This window comes from Rhinolophus ferrumequinum, chromosome 28 (genome assembly GCF_004115265.2).
Source record: "Rhinolophus ferrumequinum isolate MPI-CBG mRhiFer1 chromosome 28, mRhiFer1_v1.p, whole genome shotgun sequence".
Classification (NCBI taxonomy): Eukaryota; Metazoa; Chordata; class Mammalia; order Chiroptera; family Rhinolophidae; genus Rhinolophus; species Rhinolophus ferrumequinum.
Window position 1 is genome coordinate 16485600 of NC_046311.1, and position 24123 is coordinate 16509722.

Here is a 24123-nt window from a genome sequence, read left to right on the forward strand (position 1 = left end):
GCCACTCACCAGGCTCTGCTCGATGAGCAGGCAGAAGAGCACGGCGTTGCCCACCTCCCGCAGGTTCTGGAAGCACACCGTCTTCAGCTCCGCGTACTCCACGATGTCCTTCAGCTGGTGGTGGAAGAACTCCAGGATGCCTGGGGCAGGGGAGGAGCAGCGGGGTGGGTGTGGGCGGGGCACAGCAGGGCGGGGGGAGTCTTCCCCCAGCGGTTTGTGCAGCACCTGGGCGCTGGGACTCAGTGCAAAGCCTGCCTGTCAACCATGTATCTTCCAAGCAGACACCACACAGTGTGATTTATGGATGATGTGATACAGAATTGCACACCTGAAATCTATGTAATTTTACTAACAATTGTCACCCCAATAAATTAAAAATAAATTAATAAAAAAAATAAAATAAAAAAAAAATTTAAAAAAAAAAAGAATAAACGAAGCCCACATCGTCGTCTCCAGCACGGGCAGGAAAGGTAACTGGTAACGCTTAATATCCCTTCACAGGCACAAAAGGGAATGTACTTAATCTGACAAAGGACAACTACGAAAAGCCTGCAGCCAACGTCACTGTCAGCGGTGACACCTGCACACTGTCCTCTGGAGGCCCTGGACACTGTAATAAGACCCAAAAAGACAAAAGGCGTGAAGGCCGCGAAGGCCGTCAGCACTCCTTACCTCGATCTACAATTCACTGTGACCCACAGGTCCCGTCAAGAACCCACAGCTGACTGCAGAACTGAGACGTTTACCCAGAAGACCTCAAATAGCCCAAACAACCCTGAGGAGAACGAAGCTGGAGGTTTCACACATTGCAAACCCTTCATCCCAACAGGTGAGGCCCGAGTGACGGTCGGTGAGAAGCCCATGGCCCTGCCTGCCTCAGAGGCTGTCCCATCCCCGCCACGGTCTGCCCCCCCCCCCCCCCGTTCTCAACATCGCCCCCACGGGACCTCAGACCCTCTCAGAGACGGAACACTCCCTCAGGGCGCCATGCCCCAGCAGGCACGCATGAGCGAGAGGGCTACCAGGGACAGAGCTTTCCACATGGTGCTGGGGGGCCTGGGGTCCACCAGTCTGTGCTGACATGGGGTGGCAGCTGGGTGACAGATGGGACAAGTGGCCCCCAGTCCACCGCTCTGTCCCAGACCAGCTTTGAATTTGGCCTAAATGGCTTCATCTTTATGTTTAAAATCTCCAATCTCCAGGCTGTGAGCACAAGTTTTATTGTCCCAATATCACTCGTCTCCCTTCTGACGAGGAACGATTCTCCTGAGCGAGGCCACACCGATGCTATTTCCCTTCACAGTGGCCGAATGGTCGCCTCGTCCTGTCCTCAGTTCTTGGTGGGTGCTGGGCACCCCTTGGGAGCTTGGCCACACTGGTGGCCAACTGCTCATCAGAACAGTTTCTCATCAGTGAGCCATGTTTGGGCCCAAGTCACCTAACCAGACAGTTGTCCAAGAAAGAATTATCAAATAAGAGGCAAGAGGCGGTTCTCTTAAGAGACGCAGTTCCTGTAGCACACTGCTCTCATGAGCAAACTTGCTGAGACCATTATGCTGTCTACTTGGACAGCATCAAATCAGCTTCCGTCAGGCCACGTGACCCAGCACCCTCACGGGCTCTCGGCAGAGGCCCCAGCGTGCCCTCCTGGTCCCGTTAAGCCCAGCAGGGCCCCGCAAGGTCTGGGTGCCTGTTCAGCCGGCCTGACTCATGGATGCTGCCTCACCCAACACGGGGCCTCCAACACACCTTCATGCACACCTGCTCCCAGCTGAAGGCCAGCTGTTGTGTTCCACTGCACACAATCGGCTCTGGCTGGGCTCCCCACCTCCTGCCACCCAGGAAGGCAGACCCATTCTGACCCGCCCACGGCGCCCCACTCACCAGGAGAGCCGTACTCGTGCCGGGGCAGGCGACACACCTTGGGCATCACCTCCATCAGCGTCTTCACGTACTGCAGGATCGTGCCTTGCAGCTGCAGGACAGACAGGCTGCGTCAGCCACTGGCCGCCACTGTCCCAGAGGCTGGGGGCGGTGCTGGCCAACGCAGAGGGGTCTTGCTAACACACAGGTGACAAGCAGGATTGAGACTCACTGGCTGGGAGAGAGATCCCATCCACAGAAAGCAACCTCCGAAAGGGTGACTTTGCAGGACTCAGTAAATGCACGTTCTAAAACACTACTCCCTCTGACAGACGCACATGGCCCGAGGTGACAGTGGCGGGCAGGGAGCTCTGGGGGTGGGGAGGGACATCCTCCCAGGGCAGGTTCTGCTTTCTTCTGATGGATGGGTGCAGCTCCAACACTGGACCATGTCACCTCGTGTGCCTGCCTCCTCCCAAGTTACCATGTTTTGGGGCACAGACCTCCTGGGGGACCTAGCAGGCCTGGGTCAGGCAGGGGATTGATCATGGCCATGTGACACGACCCAACTCCTCAATATGAGAATTGATTTTTGATCCTGACCTATATGGTTGTAGGTTTCGTCAAGTTTCAAGGGGGTTGTAGGAGCCTCTGATTTACAGCCAGTGAGTCAAGGGCACAGGTAACAGACAAGTGGACTTGCACCTGGAGTCTGGGGCCCTAGCGGAGGGGTGGGGAGGGCAGTCTTGTGGGACTGAGCCCGTGACCTGTGAGACGTGAGGCTGTGTGGGCAGCGTCAGAAGTGAGTTTTGAACACCCAGCTGGTGTCCGAGAACTGCTTGGAGGAGTGGGATCCCCCTACATCGCGAGTGGGCGCAGAATATTCACGGCGTGAAGGAAGCACGTGCCAGGGGACCCACCAGGCTCTTGACGACCTTGAGCAGCTCCTCCATGACCACTGCGATGCCCTGGTAGCCGAGCAGCCGGCAAATGACCTGGAAGTGCGGAGGCCCCACGAAGTTCCGGAAGCTGCCGTAAACGCTGGAGTAGGCCAGGTTCAAGGCCTGGGGAGAGAGGACACAGTGCGCCATGAGGCCTGCCGAGTTCTGGACGCGGGCCCTGCGCACACAGACGGAGTCACTGCACTGACACACTCCACACACAGCCCTTGGGGGGTTGCGGGGGTCCACAGGCTTGTCAGACCGCTCTTACTGGTATTTCTGTCTTCAATGAGAAGACATAAGAAGCAAGCTTGCTAGAACAAAAAGCAAAAAAAAAAAAAATTGTGTTTTTTCAACATTTATGAAACTGCCTGTTCCACAGATGCCATTTGGAGGTCCTGGAGTGAGAAATGAGTATGTCTCAGCACCTCACTGCTACCACGGAGTGCCCCAGTGTCCTAGGGGGACACCTGCAGATGGACAGCAATGGGGTGGGGAGAGCTGGGCTCAGCAGCCCCACAGGTGGGCGGGTGAGAAGACAGTCAGATCCTTGGTGGCGGCTCTAGGTCTTACACGGTACGTGACAGGACTTATCACCCTTTACCGCATCCCCTCCATGTAGGTCCCTGTATCCTCCCCGTCCCTCCCTATAACTGTCATAGAGATTTCCTCTGCATGCGCCGAGAACACAGGACAGCAAGGACTCAGCAGCGCTTCCAGGAGGCCCTCCTGCAGCTCCTGGGAACTCAGCTCCTGGGATGGGGCCTATGTCACTGACTGACAGGCACACTTAACCACACTGCACAAGCTGGTCTAGGCTGTTTGTACAGTGGTTTACGGCGAGCCCCTCCTTCCCTCTGGGGAATCTGGGGGTCGGTAACTGCAGCAGGTCACACGGGGGCGTGAGCCCATATGCCTAGCCCCCGTGAAAGCCTTGGACCTGGCGTACGCAGGGGCTCCCGACACGTCCTGTAAGCCCCACTTTGAAGGGACAACTTTGGTAGCCTGCGCCTGGTTCCAGCAACACGTCCTGTGTCTTTTCCTTTATGAGCCTGGTTAGTATTCTTTGGCTATAATATAAAAAAGTGCATCCATGACTAACTAACTGAACCTATGAGTCCTCTGGAGAATTACCAAATGTGTGGGTGGTCTTAGGACCCCCAAAACACAAAGTCTGAGTCTAAACCAATCACCAAATATGTTGACCAAGTTGGAAGCCCTGCCAGGTGCCTGCCCGCGCCCACCGTGACCCCCATCAGATTCAAAATGACCGTATTTCCATCAGCAGCTCAGACACGCCCTCCTCCTCCCATCCCATCCTTAAAGCGCTTTAAATGCTGGGAATCTGGGTGAGGTTTGTGCTTGACAAAAACTTCTAAAGCTTGAAAAGAAAACCATGAAAATCGTTAGTGAAATCTAAAGGCCTCGTGTTACAGGAGAGAACATCCACCCCAAAGCCACCCTGGGTTCCATCACTCCTGAGGCTCAGTAACACCTGGTCCCCAGCTGTGTGTCACTTTAAAAAGAACAACTGACTCCAATTCATCTAATCTTTGTTTGTCCCAAACGGGCACATGCCCGAGTGTCCGTGCCTGTGCCCCGTGGAGACACAAGGTATGAACGCAACCCCCAGGCTCCCCAGGACTGTGGGCTCACAGCTTTGTCATATGGGAAGCAGAAGCCCTGCTGCCTGCCTGCGTTCCTGGAGGAAAGTCCTGCAGAATAAAAATGAGTCTCCTGAGCCTTTAATAGCTTGATGGACACATGGACACATCTGGGCCACAGGATGGACACAGTAGTGCTGGGGGGACCAGGAATCCATCTCTCCAAGGACCTCGGGCCAACCTGAGAACCCCACGGCCAGAGGCTGTGAAGACCTGGGGCAAATCACCAGCATCCGCTGCCCTCAAGGACCAAACTTCTCACCCCTCGCCACTCTCTGATACACAGGGGCAGGAGGAAGTGGGGTGGGGACAGAAGAATCACCCTGCCTCTCGGTTCCCCCTTCCCACGACTCCTCTCTCTGTCATGCTGTAATAAAAACTTATTTTGCGGTTATGCCTAAGAGAGGGATGAAAAATTTCAGAACCAAGTTGTGGGGACAGAGTCCCCGAGAGCAGTTTCCACGCTCTCGGCCTCACTTGGAAAGGTGCTGGCTGGGGTAGCAGATGGCCGTCAGCTGTAACCAGTGAGCCAATCAGCCCGAGATACAACTGCCGCGGCTGCGCTGGTTGGTGAGGGAGTCGAGTGGACAGTCGAGTCAGTCGGCCGGTTGGCGGCAGAGAAGCGGACGGCAGGTTGCAGGTCCTGTGGCTCCAGCCTCCAGTGAGACTACAGTGGTGTGACTCCCCTACCTAGGGCTCCGTGGGTGTTCCTTTTTGGCCTCACCACATCCTGCGTTCTTGTGTGGGGAGCGGGAGCACAGGCCCCAAAGGCCGCCCTGCGTGACAAATGGTGCAGCAAGCAGGGTCTCCCACACGACAGAAGCCAAGTTCACAATCTTTTAGTTAACAAAAGACCCAAGAAATTTCTATCTTACTTAAAATTTCTATTTTAGTTAACAAAAGACCCAAGAAAGTGTCTAGTCCTACCTCCTAAAATTACATAAAACCTCTTTAGTTCCAAAGGGTCAAACACTACATTTTAATTTCAGAAAGGAAGCATCAGAGCACTTATTCTAATCCTTTTAAAAATTATCCCCCTGACGCCCTTCCAGGAGCAGAGGTGGGGTTCACGTAAAGCGGCCTGGACTGGACTGTGTGTCCATCTCCACGGTGCAAACACTCCTGGCACGGCCAAGTTCAAGCTGCCGTCTGTGGCAAGAGGCAGGTCGGCACCAAGAGGAGACACAAGAGGTTCCCGCTCTAAGGAACGGAGGGTTGAGCAGCATAAGGTGAGAGACGTCCTCTCAAGTTCTCAGATACAGCTGGAACCTTAGGACAGGCCCCGGAGCAGGCCTTCTGCTGGGGGCCTCGCCGCTCGCATGGGACAGGCAGCCAGGCTGGTTTCTACGTCACCCGACCAGCAGCTCACAGCACGAGAACAGGCATGTCTGGAGGTCCAGAGTGTGGGTGTCACCCGGTGTGGGGAAGAGGTGGTGTCTTCTAACTGCCTGGGCCTCGTGTCCCACTGCAAGCAAGCGTCACCTGAGTGATCAGAGGGGCCTTCCAGCTGCAGCACCGAGGCAGGCGCCGTCACCTCCCACCTCCCTCTTCAGAGACAGGTGAGCAATTGTCAGCCAAGCGGGAGGAAGGCAGAAGCCCGCACCCGCCTTCTGCTGGGTTGAGAACCCTAGTTCCCGGCAGAGGCCAGGCAGTGAGCCCCGAGACTGACTGAGCCCTGGCATCAGAACAAGACACGTCAATCACTTCACACTGAACAGTGCCACCCAGGCTCAGAAAGGGCAGACAGGACAATGCCGCCTTCTTCACTCCTGGCCATCACTAGGCTTAAACAGCCACCCATCCCGACCCTTAGTGCCGGGGGCAGCAGCCTCCTCTGTCCCCAGGCGATGGCTGTGACACGCAGACTGGGCAGCCTCGTCCCTTTACCTTCCCCATTTCTACCCTCTCTTACTTTGAAACGTGGCACCTCCATTTGCCAGAAACCTAAAAAGTATCGCTGGGTCTTCCCTTTCCCTCACTCTCCACGTCCAGGTCACCAGCACGTCCTGTCAAGTCACCTCCAAAACTCCCTAAATCCACCTACTTCTCTCCATCTCTGTCAGTGGCTCTTGGCCCAAGTCAGCCTCCCGGCTGCACAAGGGGACGCCATCCTCTGCCCGCTCCCTGAGCCCCTCAGACCGCCGGGTCCTGCTCACAAGCCGCCTGCCACCCCACAGCTTTGGCCTTCAGGCCCCTCTGCAGGTCTTGCCAGAGTGAGGCCACCGCAAAAGCCACCCGAGGCTCTGTCACCTGGTCCCTTTCACAGCATTCCTAGGAGCACCGCTTCTCACAGGGACGCAGACCCACACGCCACACACAGTACCCACACCTCCCAGGAGCAGCAAATAGAAACAAGATCCCTTTCAGCCCGAAATTCCACAGAACCGCACAGACACAGCCGCATCCATATCTACCCAGGCTGGTTTCCCGTCCCTCCCAAATACTTCCTCCACGCGGCTCCCTGGCTTGTCCCAGCAATACAGCTGTCGGTTCTTTCTCGGTCAACAGGCTGAAAACCTTAAACAGCCACATTAGCTTATAAAGTGTTGTGACGCTGTAGACAGACAGAAGTGGGTGGCTGAAGGGCCCGTGTGCAAGACGCACAGTGACAACACCCCGAGCCTGCAGAGGCTGGGCCGGGCAGGGTGCGCTAAGGACACGTCCCTCACAGACTAGTCAGAAAGGGGCCTGAGAGTCACAGCTGGGGGCCCAAACAGGGGCGCTTTCATGTTATGTCAACAGGCTCATTTCTGCATTTGTGACAAGAACGTCCTGCACAAACTGTGGCCCTCAGGGGCAAGGCCACCCTCTGGTGGGCCAAGCCACACCCATGTCGAGGGAACAGCAGGAAAACAGCGTGAGCAATGCAGACGCATCACAAACAGAACTCAAAAAAGGAAAACCTCTGTCAGACGTGGTCCTCCCAGAGCCGGCCACTGTCTAGCATCCAAAGTGCTGTTTCTCTACATACGTTATTTTGTAATTAGGGTCGCTGGAGCCTGACCTTCCACGATGCAGGCCGAAGCCTGTCAGTGGATCTGTGCAGTGGTTTGTAACCACTACACTTCGCTGCACTGAGCTCACTCTGTACTCGTCTGACTACTTCATCAGTTCCTACCAAACACTGGCAGATGCCCCAGAGTGACACAGCCCCACGTGCACACCTACAGCCGGACTTAACATGGTTTCGCTCCACAGAAACTTTTCCGAACTGATGAGCAAAATAATTCTTGCTGTCAGTCATTTCTCTTCAGTCACTGGTGAGGCTGGACGTCTATTTTTATTTTTTTACATTTCTGGGAAATGTCTGTTCATCGCATGTCTCCTTTTTACCACAGAACGTTTGTCTTTTATAAAATTATTAAATTATAAGAGTGCTTTAAACATAACAACACTGACCCTTAATAACACTCGCACTTGCTGCAAATCCAGCCACTCTCCGCCGGTACCGTGTTCTCCTACCTCACCGTGGTGGGGGTGTTTCCAGCTTCTCTCGTGCTCCTCCCACCTCTGCGGTCACACAGGGACAGGCCTCCCTGGTCTCCCTCACACTTTCTTGGCATGGTGTTTTTCAACCTTTAAATCTGCCACCAATCTCACCCATTTTAGTGCCAGGAGTGAGGCCGGGCTCAGCCAAACACAACCCTTGGCCAGAGGACTGTCCCAATCCTACGTTACTTTTCAAGAAACAGTAACATTTTATACATGGCATGACACGTTTATATCATTGCCACTAAACTGATTCCAATTAAACTTACGCTTAATAGCCTACCTTTGATCCATGCAAATACTGGGGCTGTGCATTAGGCTGTTTATCTCTTTGAAATTCTTGAGAAAATGGTAACACCGTCCGAACAAACCTAAATAAGATTAAAACAAATTTAATAGTAGGTCTTTAAAATTCAGAATTTTCCCATCAATAAGTCTACCTCCAAGGGGAATGAAGTAATCAATTCACAGGAAAACTCAAGGAAATCAAAGACCAGAGTAGGGCAGGGTATAAACACTGTGAAGTATGAAAAACGTATCCTTGGTCATGAATGGACTGAGAACAGTCTCCACACCCAGGGAGAGAGCTGTCCCATTGGGACCAGAACCATTTCATGCCTAATCCAGTCCTCTGACCAGTGGTCACGACCCAGCACTTGGGCCTTGCTGGGCGGCTGGACACGGCAGTGATGGCGGGGACCGGGGCTCTAAGGCAGGCGCTCCTCAGGTCATCAGGTACGAGCTAGGGGACTGTGAGCTGGAACCGCACACATTTCACCAGGAGACCACAAGCGGTTGGCGAGTGGAGGCCCTGAGGCTGTGCCACTGAGATAGGCCTGGCGCCGGGAGAGCCACACGCACCGGTTGGTGGAGCCGTTGTAGCAGTAGTTGGGGAGGAAGTCATAGTTGAGCTCCCAGAAGACATGCAGCGTGATTCTCCCGTAGGGCGCCGACACATTGTGGTTGGCCTCCCGGAACATGGCATCGAAGCTGTCCAGCGTTAGGTAACGGCTCAGCAGCCTGTGTGTCATGCGGTTGATTTCCAAGAGGCCGTCCAGCTCCTAGGGATCACAAGCACAGGAGTGTGACACAGAACTGGGTCGGCCACGGCCTCCATTTCCCACAGGTGCTCCCATGGGGCAGGGGGCACAGCAGGAGGGGACACACCACGTGAGACCAATGACCAAGGCCAGAAGGCACGTGACACGGGTCTGGTAGGCAGCGGGCTGGCTTCTCACACAACTCACCACGTCCTTTCCACTGCCTGTGAAATGCCCCTCCTCTACATGGTCGCCCCACAGGGCAGAGACCATGTGGACGTGTCACCCCTACCTGGCTGGCGCACTGCGTGCGTCCCCCCCGAGGGGGGACCAGCCTGTGTTCCCAAAGGCATGGCTGTGCAGCAGAGCCCACAAGTGGCCATCCGAGCTGTCACATTGCCTGTAAAGCCAGCCCAGATCTGCACTACCCACTGGGCACACGTGATGACGAGAACGTGGCTAGCCCGAAAGGGAGTGCGCTGTATGACATACACACCAGATCTCAAAACCCGAGCATGAGACAAACAACGTCAGCCAGCCATGTCCACAGCACTTTTATAATGCTCACATGTTCAGTTGTTAATTTTTAGATCTACTGGGTTAAACAAGTAATTAATTTCCTCTATTTCTTTTTCCTTTCCTAATGTGACTACAAGTAAATTTACAGTTACCTATGAGGCTTGCATTATATTTCTGTTGGACAGCACGGGTCTAAGTCAAAGCTTTGAGCAATGACTAATCCAAATCATAAATAGTCAGTGACAATTAAAAGGCCATCACTGTGACACAAACTGTACTTGTATCGCGGGCTGCTGTGGGTCTGAGTCCCAAGACAGCTGTCAGACTCTGAGGAAGAAGCTGAGGGCCCAGGAGACACCACCCGTCCTGCCTCCCAGGGCTGCTCCCCCAGCAGTGAACACGCGCCCTTGAGCTCTTGCATGGCCATGACCTCGTCTGAGGCCTTTGTTCTTCGAAGATGGATTTGGCTTTACACAAAATTCCTAACTCGAACTTCCTTTCCTTGGCTCTGGCATGAAGAGCTGCTGGTGATGACCTGAGGACGATCGATTTCTCTTCTTTGATCACGCTGAAGCCTATCTTTTAAATCTAATACTTTTACTGCAGTATTTCTTTGGAGTTGACCACTTTGGGTCAATTTTACCAGGCACATGATGTATGCTTTTAATACATATTTATAGAGTGTTTTTCAATTTATCAGTGTTTCATTAAAATGTAAGTTTTTGGGGGTGGACAAACAAGTCTTTATTGGTGATGAAATATTTTTATGGATCAATTTTTTAAATTTTTTTAGATAACGTTACTTAATAACATGTTTCAGGTGTAAAACATTATAATTGGACATCTGTGTACTCCACTTCTCGTTCACCACCCGAAGTCTCGTCTCCTTCCGTCACCATATATGTAACCCCTTTACCCACTTTGCCCTCCTTGTACCCCTCCCCTCTGGGCACCACCATCCTGCTGTGTCTCTATTTGCTTTGTTAGTTCGTTTGTTACTTGTTTTATATTCCACATGAGTGAAATCATGTCTTTTGTCCTTTTCTATCTGCACGACATTTCACCCAGCACGATACTCTCAAGGTCCATCTACGCTGTTACCTTGCAGCCTTGGCTGTTGGTGGCACTTGATAGATTGTCCCTCTCTCCACTTGCGCATCTGAGGTTTAGAAAGTTTAGGTCTTTCTGTTCCCCAGTAGATGGCGATCTGGGCACACTTTTGTTCTCTCTCACCTGTGCTTCTTGTGCCTCAGGGTTCGTGGTGGGCATCGCCGTGGGTGTAGAAATGGACGCCCAGATGACTGGGGTGGTGGGTGTCCCTGCTGTCTCGGGGCACCACCATTGTGGCAGGGGTGGGGGGATGTGGCAGGTGGTTGGTGGGGAGCTGGCGTCATGAACCCTCAGTGCTGCTCCTTGGCTCCTTATGGTGCCTGGCATTACTGTGCCGTAGCCAGGGGGCTGTAGATGTATTTCCGCTGCTGCCACCAAGTTCTGCTGCAATGGAGGACGGGCCCAGGTTCCCAGGCACCGACGCTACCTCTGCCCCTCCCCGCCAGGCACAGTGTGCAGGCCACCACGACCCCTGCACTACTGTGTTAGCTGTGGCCTCCGGGGTCCACCTGCGGCCACTGGCCCTGTCCTGCACTGTGTCCCAGTGCTCCCGCCCAGATGCACTGAAACGTGGATCTCTCAGGTGTTTGTGTTGAGCAGAGGAACCAATGCTGGCTTATCAATGTCTGATGTGCTGAAATCCAAGGCGAGATACAAAGGAATCTGTCGTTTCGCTCCATGATGCTGATGACTCTCTCCCAAACACAATTTTTAATGTTTGTTCCATCCTATTGCTTTGGTTTTCTTCTTCAGGGACTCCCTTATGCACGTTGGAACTTCACTATCTATCTACTATATGATTTTCTCTCAAATCCTTTTCCTTTGTCTTCATTTCTGCTTGATTTTTGTTAACTTTCCTCCTTTCATTCTTTTACCATAATTAGGTGTAATTTATTCAAGATTGGGATTATTTGTTCTTTGATGTCAACTTAGAATTGTGAATACTATCCTGACACAGAATAGGCCAAGCTCAATTAGTGCATAACACTTGATTTCTAGGAAAAACTGAACATACCATTGGTTCAATTTATCAATAAGGACCAAAATAAAATTAGCTATAATCCTTAAAACCAGTCTCCCACAAATCTGCTGAGCCCGACAAAGGAAAGAGCACTTACAACTATTGATGTCAGGTCTTCACTTTCAAATCGTCCAATAGCCAGTTCCAGAGACTTAGACATGGCCACTGAGACACGCTGGGTAATCAGACGATTGAGGTCTATGGACCTGCCCAGGAGCTGGGGAAGGACAGGAAGGAGTAAACTAAAACAATGAAACAAGAATCATGTGTATCTCCTAAAAAGAATATACGCGGTGTGATCACAACATACGGTGAGTGTTTAAATAAAAAAAATTTATGACAGTAAAAGACACGCTGCCATTAACCCCCCTCAAAACACTCCCCCTCGCTTTGAACACACTCATCCCATCGCTCCTGCCACTTCCTGAAGCGGCTCTGGAGTCCTCTCTCGTGAGCAGCTCTAGTCGCGCTGTCGGAGCAGCCTCGACGCCCTGAATCACTTTGACTTTGGGGAGGAGCCGGAAGTCACACGGGGCCAGATCATCGTCATTGCAGCATCACCATAAACTAATTTTAATATTTCGTGTGTTTCTTTAGCTCTTTTATGTAGCTTGAAACAAAATGTCATGCATTGTTCATGATCCATGATTTACGGCACACTTTAAAACACACCTTCTCTCAACTGTAGCTCACACCCAACTGACTGCACCGAACAAGTTGAAACTTGTCACACACTGTTACTAAGGTTCAATGCACCGCTTCCCGTATTGAAGACCCTGCCTTTCCACTGGATGGCCCTCGGCAGCAGCATCCACTGTATGTTTTGATCACACCTCATGCACATGCACGCGCGCACACACACCCACACACACACTCGACCCCTAAAAGTCGATTCCAAACGATAATGATAACACAAACAATGTACGAAATTAAAACATTTTAGATTAAGTTATATACACAGGTGTCGTGACCAAATACTCTGCTTTCCTGGAGCTGAAATTCTGCAAGTCAGACCCATAAAGGATTTTCATAGCGTTCTTGGCACTGAATTCATACTTGCTTCACAGGCAGAGACCCCAAGCTTCACAGAGACCCTGGAGAATCGGGGTCTGCCAGCATAGCACCTTTCAGCGTGGCCCGAGCTTGCCGAACCCCCACATGGTTACAGGACAAGAGAAATTACCCCACTCTATTTCAGAGGCCCGGTAACGTATGTGTACCTGCCATTTCAATAACATAAAAATATAAACAAAACCCTGTGAAAACGCCCCAAAATGTGAATGGTGGTCACCTGTAGGTAGATAACAAAATGATGTGGAATTTTCATTAGTTTTCTGTATTTTCCTAATTTTTTGTGATGTGTTCATACTGTTTTTAAAGAAACAAACAAGCACTGTATCTTCATTCTTTGTGCTCGCCAAGTGAAAGCTTGTTTCCGATACCTCTGAGCTGACAAGCGTCTCTTCTCAGAGCTTCCTTTTATGCTCAAGCGTTTGGGCTCCAAGGGAGGAGCCGAGGCCCCCGGGGCCTAAGTAGGGTGCAGAGTGGTCGTTACAAGTACTCCCTTGTGTTTCAGCTTATTCAGTAGAAATTATCTTTAAATTGTACCCCTTTATAAGGATGTTCCCAGTCACATGACATATTAAACTCTTGTGAAGTCTAAGGAAAGCCCACTATTCACACCAGCTCCACACATCACCACCCCTGGAAAACGCCCCGCTCACCTGCACGTGCCGCTGCTTGAGCAGCGTCTCGTAGCGGTTAGACGGCGGGAGATGGATTGTTGCCCCCTGATTCTTGCACTCGGATCGTAACCGTTTATCAAGAAGCAAACTAGAATAGAAGGAAGACAGGGCGTTTCTCACTCTGAATTTTAATGGAAATGTCAGATCAAGTTACCCAAGATTTCGTACCCAAATCACAAACCACATACTCACCTTCCTGCCATAACCTTATAATATGCAAATATCTGGTCTGCCAATTTGTAAACAAATTGGTCAAAGCACAGATTCACCTGAAGAAAAATAAAACATACATTACATTTCTGGGTATTTATCTAAAAGAAATGAAAACACTCACATGAAAAGGTACCTGCACGCCCAGGTTCACTGCAGAATTGCTCACAGTAGCCAAGACATGGAAACAACGCAAGTACCCATCCATGGATGGATAGAGATAGAAGTGGTCCATACACCGGTGGTACATATACTCAGCCGTAAAACAGGAATTTTCAGCTCCATTACAATCTTATGGGACCACCTTTGTACATTCAGTCCCTCATTGACAGAAATGTCGTTATGTGCGCAAGACTATAATAAGCAAATATCAAAAGCTAAAACGAAAGAACCAGAAATAGAACAGGGGCTGGCTCAGCATATCCACTGAGAACAATGCACCTGCTTTAGACTGTGCAGGGCAGAGACTGGTGAGGACACCACCGTGCTTCTGACATGTTGCCAAGTGGACACGCCTGTCACCCAGCAGCTTATGTTCTACGACTGCAGCTGTCACACGCAGATGCACAGAGAACACTGCAGACAGAAGGGTTCAGCCCAAAAGCTTCATTTCCAAAGCCCCTCCACCATGTAAACGTGGCGCTGTAAAGAACATCTGCTTCCTCTAACGCTCAGAGACAGGTAAAGTAAGACGTCCATTGAGGTGCCGGGCTCTCACCTCCGCCTCAATCTCGTCGTACAGAAACTGCTTGTTGAACCTGGTGAGGGCATAGTGAGCGCTGTCGTTGTACAGGTCCAGGGAGTAGAGCACGTACCTGCAGGGGCGAACGGTCAGCGTGGTGCCCCGGAGCTTCGGGCCCTCGCACCCCACACCGCCCTACACGCACGACAGGGCTCAAAGGCCACACCCGGCCCGTGCCCCGGGGCCCCCGCTGCACCCCCCCGAGCCAGCCAACCCCCCAGGCCGGACCCAGTCCTCAGGCCAGGCCCAGGAGACCCAGCGGCCGAGGTACCCGAACAATTGCGTCTTCTTAACCGTTGTGTTGCAGAGTTTCTCACTACAAGTATGTGGTATTTTTATAAGCACAAAAATGAGGTATTTTCTTATTTTTAAGAATGAACTGCCTGACTTAAAAATAAAAACACATGAAGGTCTGGGGTCCTACAGGTGACCACACGCATGTCCAGCGTGGCTGAAAGCCCTGCTCCTCGTGCCCCATGGACAACAGCCGGTAGCCAGCAGTCCCCAGAAGTAAGGTCCCCCTGAGGGAGCAAGGCCATGTGAGCAGTGGGGCCAAGCCCAGCCCCAGGAGCGCGACAGAAGCACGCGGCGCTCAAGGCCCCAAGCAGGTCTCCACGTTCCACACTGCCTCCACCCTGGCAGCAGCTTCCCGCCACGCTGCCCGCCACACGATGGCTGACACACGGGCAGAGAGGAGCCACCCACATGCCCCGCAAACGGAGGTCCGTCCCCGACCTGTTCACTAAAAGACACCCTTTTCCTCCTAGTTTCATGGATTTCATTTTTTGGGAGTCTCTGACCCCCGGCCCCAGCCCTGAGCCCTGACCTCAAAACCAAGCTGTTCAACCAACACTTCCTCTCCCAAATCTGTCTGGGTTGGAGGCTGTGCCATGCGAGAGGCCGGGCCACATTTCCTCTTGGTGACCCCGGCTGAGTGCCCAGGGCCTCGTCACTGCCTGGACACACAGGGACTTAATCAGTGCTACTGCCTGAGCATCTGGCTCCAGAAACGAAGCCAAGAACCCTGCTACTCGTGTTAATCTCTGAAGTGCTGAGAACAGTCCAGCCCCCTCCTCCACCTTCCGGCTCCCACATGCCCCCGAGGACCCCCGTCAGCATGAACAAAGAGGCAAGACGGGCCCACGGGACGCTCACTCCATCATGGACGCCTCCTTGGTCTCCAGGATGTGGTCCGTCAGGATCCAGGGCATGGACATCTCAATGGGGAACTGGATCCTCCGGCCCATCGTCAGCTCCAGGAAGAACTCTCGGAACCACAGCTGTGAGAGGTCACAGCACTGCTGTAGCGTTTCTGTAAGATCCAAATGATCCCATGTTTGCTTCTGCAAGCAGAGGACCCAGCAGACAAGACACAGACAGGAGGAGGCCCGTGCCGGGCGCAGCTCCTGCGCTCTTAGCCCGGAGCCATGCGGGAGTGGCTGTGAGCGGTAGGGGACACATGGCACCTAACACTAAGGAAGGGACAGCCTCAGCGTGGCTGCGGGCAAAGCCATCCTGGACCGTGCGCGTTCTCACTCACGAAATGAGCAGAGTCAGCATCCGACCCCGTGGGCATGGAACGAACACCACTGCCCCCTAATGGACCCTGTTATCCCTGTGTGCCCCTGGCGGGGGATGGGCGGGGGGCAGGAGAAAAAAATGTCCTTTTGAAAAGGAGAAATAAAAGCAGGATTACTTTATTTTACTTAGGATAGAGACACAGCATTACACACACACTCAGTGCAAATTTATCTAATGCAAAAGAGAAAGAGATTTTTCTTTTAAAGTTTCTGTCCTGTGATGGAGTGAAAAACAAAAACCTGTAGCACGCCAGCCACGGCAGGGGCCCCCCGCTGAGCAAGCAGCTGCTACACAGTTAAACATGGGCGGCTGCACAATGACAAAGGGCGTCCACCTGGCGCCCCAGTCAGGTGACCAGCATCACCCCAGGACAGGCTGCCTGTCAGGTCACTGCTCAAAGGGTCTGTTTCTGGTATTTATCACTGTCTTGGTTCGAGCCAGGTGACAGATTACATTCGCCTGTTTTCTGGGCCCTGTGTGGTTATAAAGACTGTGTGTTCAGGTCGAAGGGCCAGCTACGGCCCCCCAACCCTTACCATCCTTAGGGCCATGCCACATGGAGGGAGCCCCCGGCCAGTCATGCATTTCAAGCCACAAGTGAGGGAATGCCACGAAGGTTACGACACAGGTAAACGCCTGGGCCTGTGAGGGTACCACAGCAGGGGGTGTCAGGCAGGCGGAAGCATTCTGGATGGTGTTAGCGGTGTTAGAACATGCTGGGCTGGACGCTGGTCAGCAGTCTCTCTTACCACTGAAATTTATCAAGTGAGTGTAGAAGAATGACTCTCGATGAAACTTTTCTATGTCCAATATGGTGGGCCCCTCAAGGCTACTTCTCAAGGTTTTCTTGGAACCACTTTTGTCTGCAATGAGGGACTCTAGCATGGTTCTCACCATGTAAAGCTGCATTAGCCATGGAAGCAATTGCGGGGGAGAAAATACACAGGGTACATTAGTTACGCCAAACTCTGATCGGCCACAGGGCAGGACTGCTCCGCCACGCCCCAACCAGAGCCGGTTGGAGCAGCAGTTGCCGCGCGCCGGCTCCAGGGTGCCCGGCTCGTGGCCAGCTGCTGCCGCCGGGAGGAAGAACTTGCAGCGGAGCAATTCGCCTCCGTGCCACGAATGTCAACGAGATAAACAAACAATGTCTTACCACCAAAGGTTAAAAGGGGCGGATAGGTGTAGGACTGCCTCAGAAACGCGTTAACCACATGCAAGAGCCTTTCCATGCCCAAAGACTTGAGCTGCCTCAGCAGCCCGGCGGAGTTCAAGGACTCCGCCATGGTGCGCACCAGGTACAGCTAGACACGGACAGACGGGGAGAGAGCCGTTAGTCACACAGCACGCATACGGGGCAGAGGGCGGGGAGGGCACATGCCCGTCGACAGGCCAGGGACAGGGTGCTCGGGGGCGGCCAGGGCCTTCCTCCCAGACATTGAACGGTTCCATACACAGCCAGCAGCGTGCTTTGCTGGAAATTCTCTGAAAGACTGGCAGAAGAGGTGACAAAAGCCCCCGACGGAGACGTGGTCAGTAAGGAGCACCAAGTCCCAAAACGGGAGGAGAAAGCAGAGGGCATATTATCAGGTGTGAGTCAGAAGGAAGCTGCTTGGGGGAGTGGGGCCCAAGCATGCCAGACAGAGAACAGTGGTGGTGGCTGAAGACTGGGGACACACGAAAGCCACATTTTTTAATTTCCACAAGTTTTATCTTTAAGAACGATATTTTTAGGCCCAAGGTAAAAAGTATAACCATGCACTTAAACACCCACCCAGAAACAGTATAAATACGGACACAGACTCTCACCCACATTTTGCGGATGGCAGTTGATGCAGTAAGTTTAAAGTTCTGCATGCAAAGGACCAAATCCGAGAGTCACATGGTGTCCTGGCTAAGGCTCCAGACCCATGTGGGCAGGAAGACACAGGCAGTGCTTGATTTGCCCGGCACACAGGTGACGTCACTTCACCCCCAGCCTCGCTTACCAACCCCCCCAGCTGAGGGCGACCCACTCGGAGGACAAGAACCTGTGTGCTGGAGGGTCCCACGGCGCGGCGGGGCACTTTAATGTCGAAGCCACTTTTGGGGTCCTTCTCACCGCGGAGGGCTGGGTCGTTGAAGGGCTCGTGCCCTGTCTCCCAGTCACACACCGTCTTCCGGATGGCCTGCAGGACACTAAACGGGAGGCACGCAGTGCTGACCCATCAGGCTCTGCCAATCACAGCACCTGCTCGCCTCACACACAGCTCTCAGAACACCCCGGTCTGGGGGCGGGGGGCGAACGAGGTAATGGGCCAGGCCAACACGAAATTTTAAAAGGAGATTATTCTCTTGGGGACATCACTAGATCCAGAAGCTCTGATGTAGTTCCAATTTTCATCAATTCGCCCAGAAATGATGTTTTATCTTCTGAACAGAGTCCTGCTAAGATCAGCAGGACAGACCACAAGCATCCATTCAGACAGTGGAAACTCAGCCTCTCTGTGCCAGCCCCGCTTTCTACCAGGAACATGATGTCACCAACACAGCGTGGGGACTGGGCCCGCGTTCCTATTCATTTGGGATGTGTCACCATCCCACAGGGCTCCGCCACACAGACACCCACAGACAGCACACTCGGAGCAGACGTGACCACACCCATCCTCATCACCTCCTGGGGACAGTTCTACGTAACACCTGGGTCACTCTCAGGCCACCTGCATGCTCCCACATGCAAAGCCTCTCACAGGGCAAGCATGAGCATTAATTAATGCTAAAAGTCAGACTATGCCAGGTGACAAGCACAACAACTATAAAGCAACAAAATGAAACCAACATGCTTGCGAGCCCCTATAAGCTTCATTTCACGTAGATGTCTGGGAAAGACAACGTTATCTAAAACGCTAAACATGAAGAGAAAACCAGCTCAAGACTGCCACAGGATCTTGGCAATATTCACATAGCTTTTGACCAGTTTGCATGAGAAGCCAAAAGGAATGGAACAAAAATACTGAGGACGACACCCTTTGAGATGGCAGATGGGATGCTGCGTGTCCCTGCAGGCCTGGGTCAGGTTTGTCGGAGGGTTCGGAGTCACCTGCCTCGCTGCCCCGACATAAACACACCACTGGCCCTGGTCTCCCGATTGCATGGACACTGCAGTGGGTTTACTGTAGCTGTTCAGGTTAATAATCGGACCCACCACATTACATTCAGAGGGAATTCACCAAGAGGCTGTCTGAGGTTAAAGATAAATGCACTGAGCATAATTATGAAAAGATAATTCAACTGTTGTGTAAACCAAAACTGAAACTCCAGCACTGGATGCTGAGTGCGGGAGGCTGACCTCTGAATGACGTTCTTCTTCTTCTTGATGGCCTGTCTCAGCGGCTCCCGCAGTGTGACCTGGGAGAAGTCCTGCAGGGCGGCGTACACCGTGTGCCGGATGGCATGGTTGAACACGCTCTCCATCCTGCCCATCAACACCTGCAAGCCCTTGATCATGGCGATGACCTGTGAGGAAACATGGCTTTCTGGCGGGTTACAGGAGACGGCTCCTTCTCAGGCGGCCTGAGCACGCCCAGAAGGCTGCCGCCCCCGTGCCCAGTGCCTCTGGGCAGGCCTGGGATAACCAGGCCCTGCACATGCCCAAGAAAGGCCTGCCTGCACATCTGGCCTGGCTGACTCGCAGAAGCTGAGTTCTGAGCTCCTGGAACACTCTGGGTATCCAGAGTCTGAGGAGCTGAGGTCAATCACGCACGTGTTATGTGCCTGCATCACCGACCCCTAGAAAAGCCCTGGACACTGAGGCTCAGCGGAGCACCCCTGGCTGCCAGCACTTTGCACTGCTGTAACCCATCACTGCTGGGAGAATTAAGCTCATCCCATGCAAATCCAGAGGGGACACTTACAAGCCTACACCTGATTTCTCCTGGACATCACCCATGTGCTTTGTCCCTTTACTCATTTTAATCTGTATCCTTTTGCTGTAATGGATCCTAACCTTGAATAGAACAGCTACTTAGTGCTCTGAGTCCTTCTGGTAAATCTGGCCTGAGGGTGGTCTTGAGGACCCCTGACACAACCGCTATATCACACCATAAAAGAATTAACTCAAAACAGATTGCACATTCAAATAGAAGAGGCAAAACTATAAAACTCTTAGGAGGAAACAGGAGTAAATCTTTGTGACTTGGGTTAGGTGATGGTTTTTTAAGATATGACACCAAAGCCATAAGCAATAAAAGGAAAAACTAAAAAAAAATTGCTTTATCAAAATTAAACTACTTTTCGCTTCAAAAGATCCCATCAAGAAAGGGAAAAGACAACCTACAGAATAGGAGAAAATATTGCAAACCTGATAAGAACTGGTACCTAAAATGTATAAAGAACTCAATAATAAAAAGTGAAACAAGCCAATTAAAAACTGATAAAGGATCTGAATAGGCCTTTCTCCAAAGGAGATACACAGACTGTCTATAAGCACATGAAAATATGGTCAACATCGTTGGTTGTCCAGAAAATGCACATCAAAACCACAGTGGGATGCCACTTCATACCTAGTCGGATGGCAAGAATCAAAAAGACAGACAATAACGAGTGCTGGCCAGGAGTGGGGGGGCAAGTTGGCCCTCATCCGCCGCCAGCAAGAATGTAAAATGGTGCTGCCACTTTGGAGAACCAGTGTCTCAAAATGTCAAACACAGCGTTACCATATAACCCAGCACATCCGCTCCTGGGTGTATCATCAAAAGGAATGCAAACATGGCCACACAAAACCTTTTTCACAAAAGGTCACAGCAGCATAATTCATAACAGTGAAAAACTGGGAAGAACACAAATGCCCATGAGCTAATATTAATAAATGGATAAATAAAATGTGATGTTATCCATGCAAGGAGTATTATTTGACAATGGAAAGAGTGAAATACTGACACGTGTGAACCCTGAAAACATTATATTAAGTGAAAGAAGCCAATGACAGCCACATATTATATGATTTCATTTTTATGAAGTGTCCAGAATAGGCAAATCTAAGAGTCAGAGTGAGAGACTGGCAGTTCTCTAGCACTGAAGAGAGGACAGAATGGGGGGTGATTACTAATGGATATGGGGTTTTACCAAAATGTTTCAAATTTGATTGTGATTCCCAACTCAATGAATGTACCAAAAAGCACTGAATTTTACACTTTAAATGGGTGAATTGTATACTACCTAGAAGAAAAAAACTTGTTACCAAAATAAGATAAGCATTTATTATCAAAAACTGCATGCCAAAAATTAAGAAAATGTAGAAAGATTCTTAGATAATCCTGGGAAATACAACTTACCAAAACTGATACAAGAAGAAATATAAAATCTGAATACTCCTATATACAGTAAAGAAACTAAAGGTTTCAAAACCCATCCCATAAAGAGAAAGCTTCACCAGTAAATGCTAGCAAACATATAAGGGACAAATAACACCTCACACAAACCACTGCAGACAACAGAAAATAGGGAGCATGCCACAAGTCATCGGATGAAGCTAACATCCAAAAAATTAGAGTGGAAAGTTATGAAGAAGCAATGCTCCCCCTCCGCAGGTGTGGGCTGAGCACGACTATGAAAAGGGGTGGTGGGAGGTGTAGGTAACTTCACAATAGTGAGCCACATGATCAAAGTGAACTCCAACAGGGATGAGCCATGCTCATGTACCTCTGATGTGACTTGATGAAAACGGCACTTCAGCTCCACGGTCCTCCTTCCCAAAACCTATTACCCCAGTCTAATCATGAAAAACCATCAGGTAAATCCGCACTGGGGAGCATTCTACAAAATCCCTGACCAGTGCTCCTCAAAACTTCAAGGCCATCACAAACAAGCGAAGTCTAAGAAACTGTCACAGCCCAGAGCAGCACAAGGACACATGACAGCTAAATGTGACATGGAATCCTGGCTCAGAAGGGCGTTACGGAAAAACTAAGGAAGTCTAAATAAAGCCTGGACTCTAGCTAATAATATCAATGTTGGTCTATTAAAAATGTGACAAAACTAATATATTAATAATAAAGGAAAATGGGTGTGAGGTACATGGGAATTCACTATACCATCTTTGCAATTTTCTATGTATCTAAGTGCTCTAAAATAAAATACGAAAAAAAAGTAGTATTAAAAGCCACTCACACTCATTAACTTTGATGCAAAAATCTAAGAAAAAGATTAGTAAACTCTATCCAGCAATACACAGAAGGTAACACATGATCAAGTGGCGCTTATGCTGGTGACCTCAGGGCTTGCGTAATTTCAAACCTGATCAAAACAATCCTATCAATGTAAGTTCACCACTTTAACGAAATAAAAAAGCCATGGGAGTACCTCTATGGATGCAGTGCGTTTAATAAATATCCATTCGTGATAAAATCTCTTAGCAAGCAAGGAATAGAAGGCAACCTCCCTGATCTGATGAAGGCTGGCTACAAGAAACCTGTGGCCAATGTCTTATGTGGCGGAATGTCGAAAGCTCCCCTTTGAGAGGAGGAATGGGACGAGGATGCGGGTGCCTCCTCCGATTTAATGAGTAGGGATCCTACCCAGGGCATTTAAAAAAAAAAAAAAGAACGACTTGAGAAATAAAACTGCCATTTCCAGATAATACAATTATGTAAATAGAATGTCCAAAAGGATCTATGAATAATTTATTACAATTGTAAGTGAGCTTAGACAAGCTGGTAGATATAAGGAAAAATGCAAAACATAATTTAGATTTTAAATATCAGTGAGAAATATTTAGAAAAATCTTAAAATGTACCACCTAATATCAAACACCTAAAAATAAAGCTAAAAAAAAATGTGCAGGAATTTTATGCAGGTTATAAAAGAGAAATTAAAGAAAATCTAAACAACTGGAGGGATATACCATATTTATAAAGGACTTAATATTCTAAATTTGTTGATTCTCCCTAAAATGATCTATAGGTTTATTTGTATCCTCATTAAAAATTCTACCAGGGGGCGGGCCTGGTGGCTCAGGCGGTTAGAGCTCCATGCTCCTAACTCCGAAGGCTGCTGGTTCGATACCCACATGGGCCAGTGGTCTCTCAACCACAAGGATGGCAGTTCAATTCCTCAAGTCCCGTAAGGGATGGTGGGCAGCGCCCCCTGCAACTAAGATTGAACACAGCACCTTGAGCTGAGCTGCCGCTGAGCTCCCGGATGGCTCAGTTGGTTGGAGCGCATCCTCTCAACCACAAGGTTGCCGGTTCAACTCCTGCGACGGATGGTGGGCTGTAGCCCCTGCAACTAGCAACGGCAACTGGACCTGGAGCTGAGCTGCGCCCTCCACAACTAAGATTGAAAGGACAACAACTTGACTTGGAAAAAAGTTCTGGGAGTACACACTGTTCCCCAATAAAGTCCTGTTCCCCTTCCCCAATAAAATCTTAAAAAAAAAAAAAAAATTAAGAGGGTAAATTCGTTATTAAAAAAAAAATTAAATTCTACCAGGTTTCACTGGGATATAAAAGATGACTCTAAACTTTATATGAAAATACAAAGGACCAGAAGAACTAAAGAACTCTTGAAGAACTCTTTACCAGATGCAACATCAACTCCAGTAATTAAGACAGAGGGGTATTAGGTAGGCCAAAGAGAGACAGGTAGGCCCAGTGGATTAGAAGTCAGCAGAAACAGCCACCAGGAGTGGTCACTTCATTCACAACAGCAGGGGGAAGGGAATTTCAGCTTTCAATGTCAAAGGCAGAAGAACAGATAATGACACATCCAGAGGGCATGGACATCTTCAGGACCTTAGAGCGTGCAAAGCTTTTTTAGAAAAGGAAGAAAAAGTACAAATACAAAAGGAAAGAAACTGGATGGCACTGAAACTATTCATCAAAAGATTCCTGGGACATTGCGGAGCCTCAGGCCACTGTGCCAGGCACGTGAGCACAGAGCTGGCCACTCCACAGCCCCAAATTGGGGGGGGGGGGCTCTTTACTCTCAGACGCCAGGGTGGCTTCTCGTCCCTCTTGTGTCCCCACACCAAGAACCTGTGCCCTGTTCACAGGCCCCAGTCAACGCAGAGACCAGGAACCCACAACCTATTTTATCTTCTGTTTTGACAACGGTGACAGACGCAAAGCGTGCCCTACACAGAAGCAACAACATAAAACGTGCAGTTTGTTCATGTTTCTGCCTCAGCTTTTGAAGGGAAGAGCGCGGCCAGAGCCAGGCAG

General features: G+C 50.6%; 1 protein-coding gene across 1 annotated transcript in view; it reads right to left on the minus strand.

The window, feature by feature from the left end:
* The window catches only part of CYFIP1 (cytoplasmic FMR1 interacting protein 1), a 61892-nt gene that overhangs the window by 9041 nt on the left and 28728 nt on the right, over positions 1-24123 (minus strand). The window contains 14 exon segments of the mRNA XM_033100119.1: positions 10-140; positions 1885-1975; positions 2784-2927; positions 8241-8328; positions 8819-9018; positions 11745-11864; positions 13372-13480; positions 13585-13661; positions 14321-14417; positions 15500-15656; positions 16675-16905; positions 16908-17229; positions 17956-18103; positions 19254-19420. Coding sequence (XP_032956010.1) covers positions 10-140; positions 1885-1975; positions 2784-2927; positions 8241-8328; positions 8819-9018; positions 11745-11864; positions 13372-13480; positions 13585-13661; positions 14321-14417; positions 15500-15656; positions 16675-16905; positions 16908-17229; positions 17956-18103; positions 19254-19420 — 2082 coding nt within the window.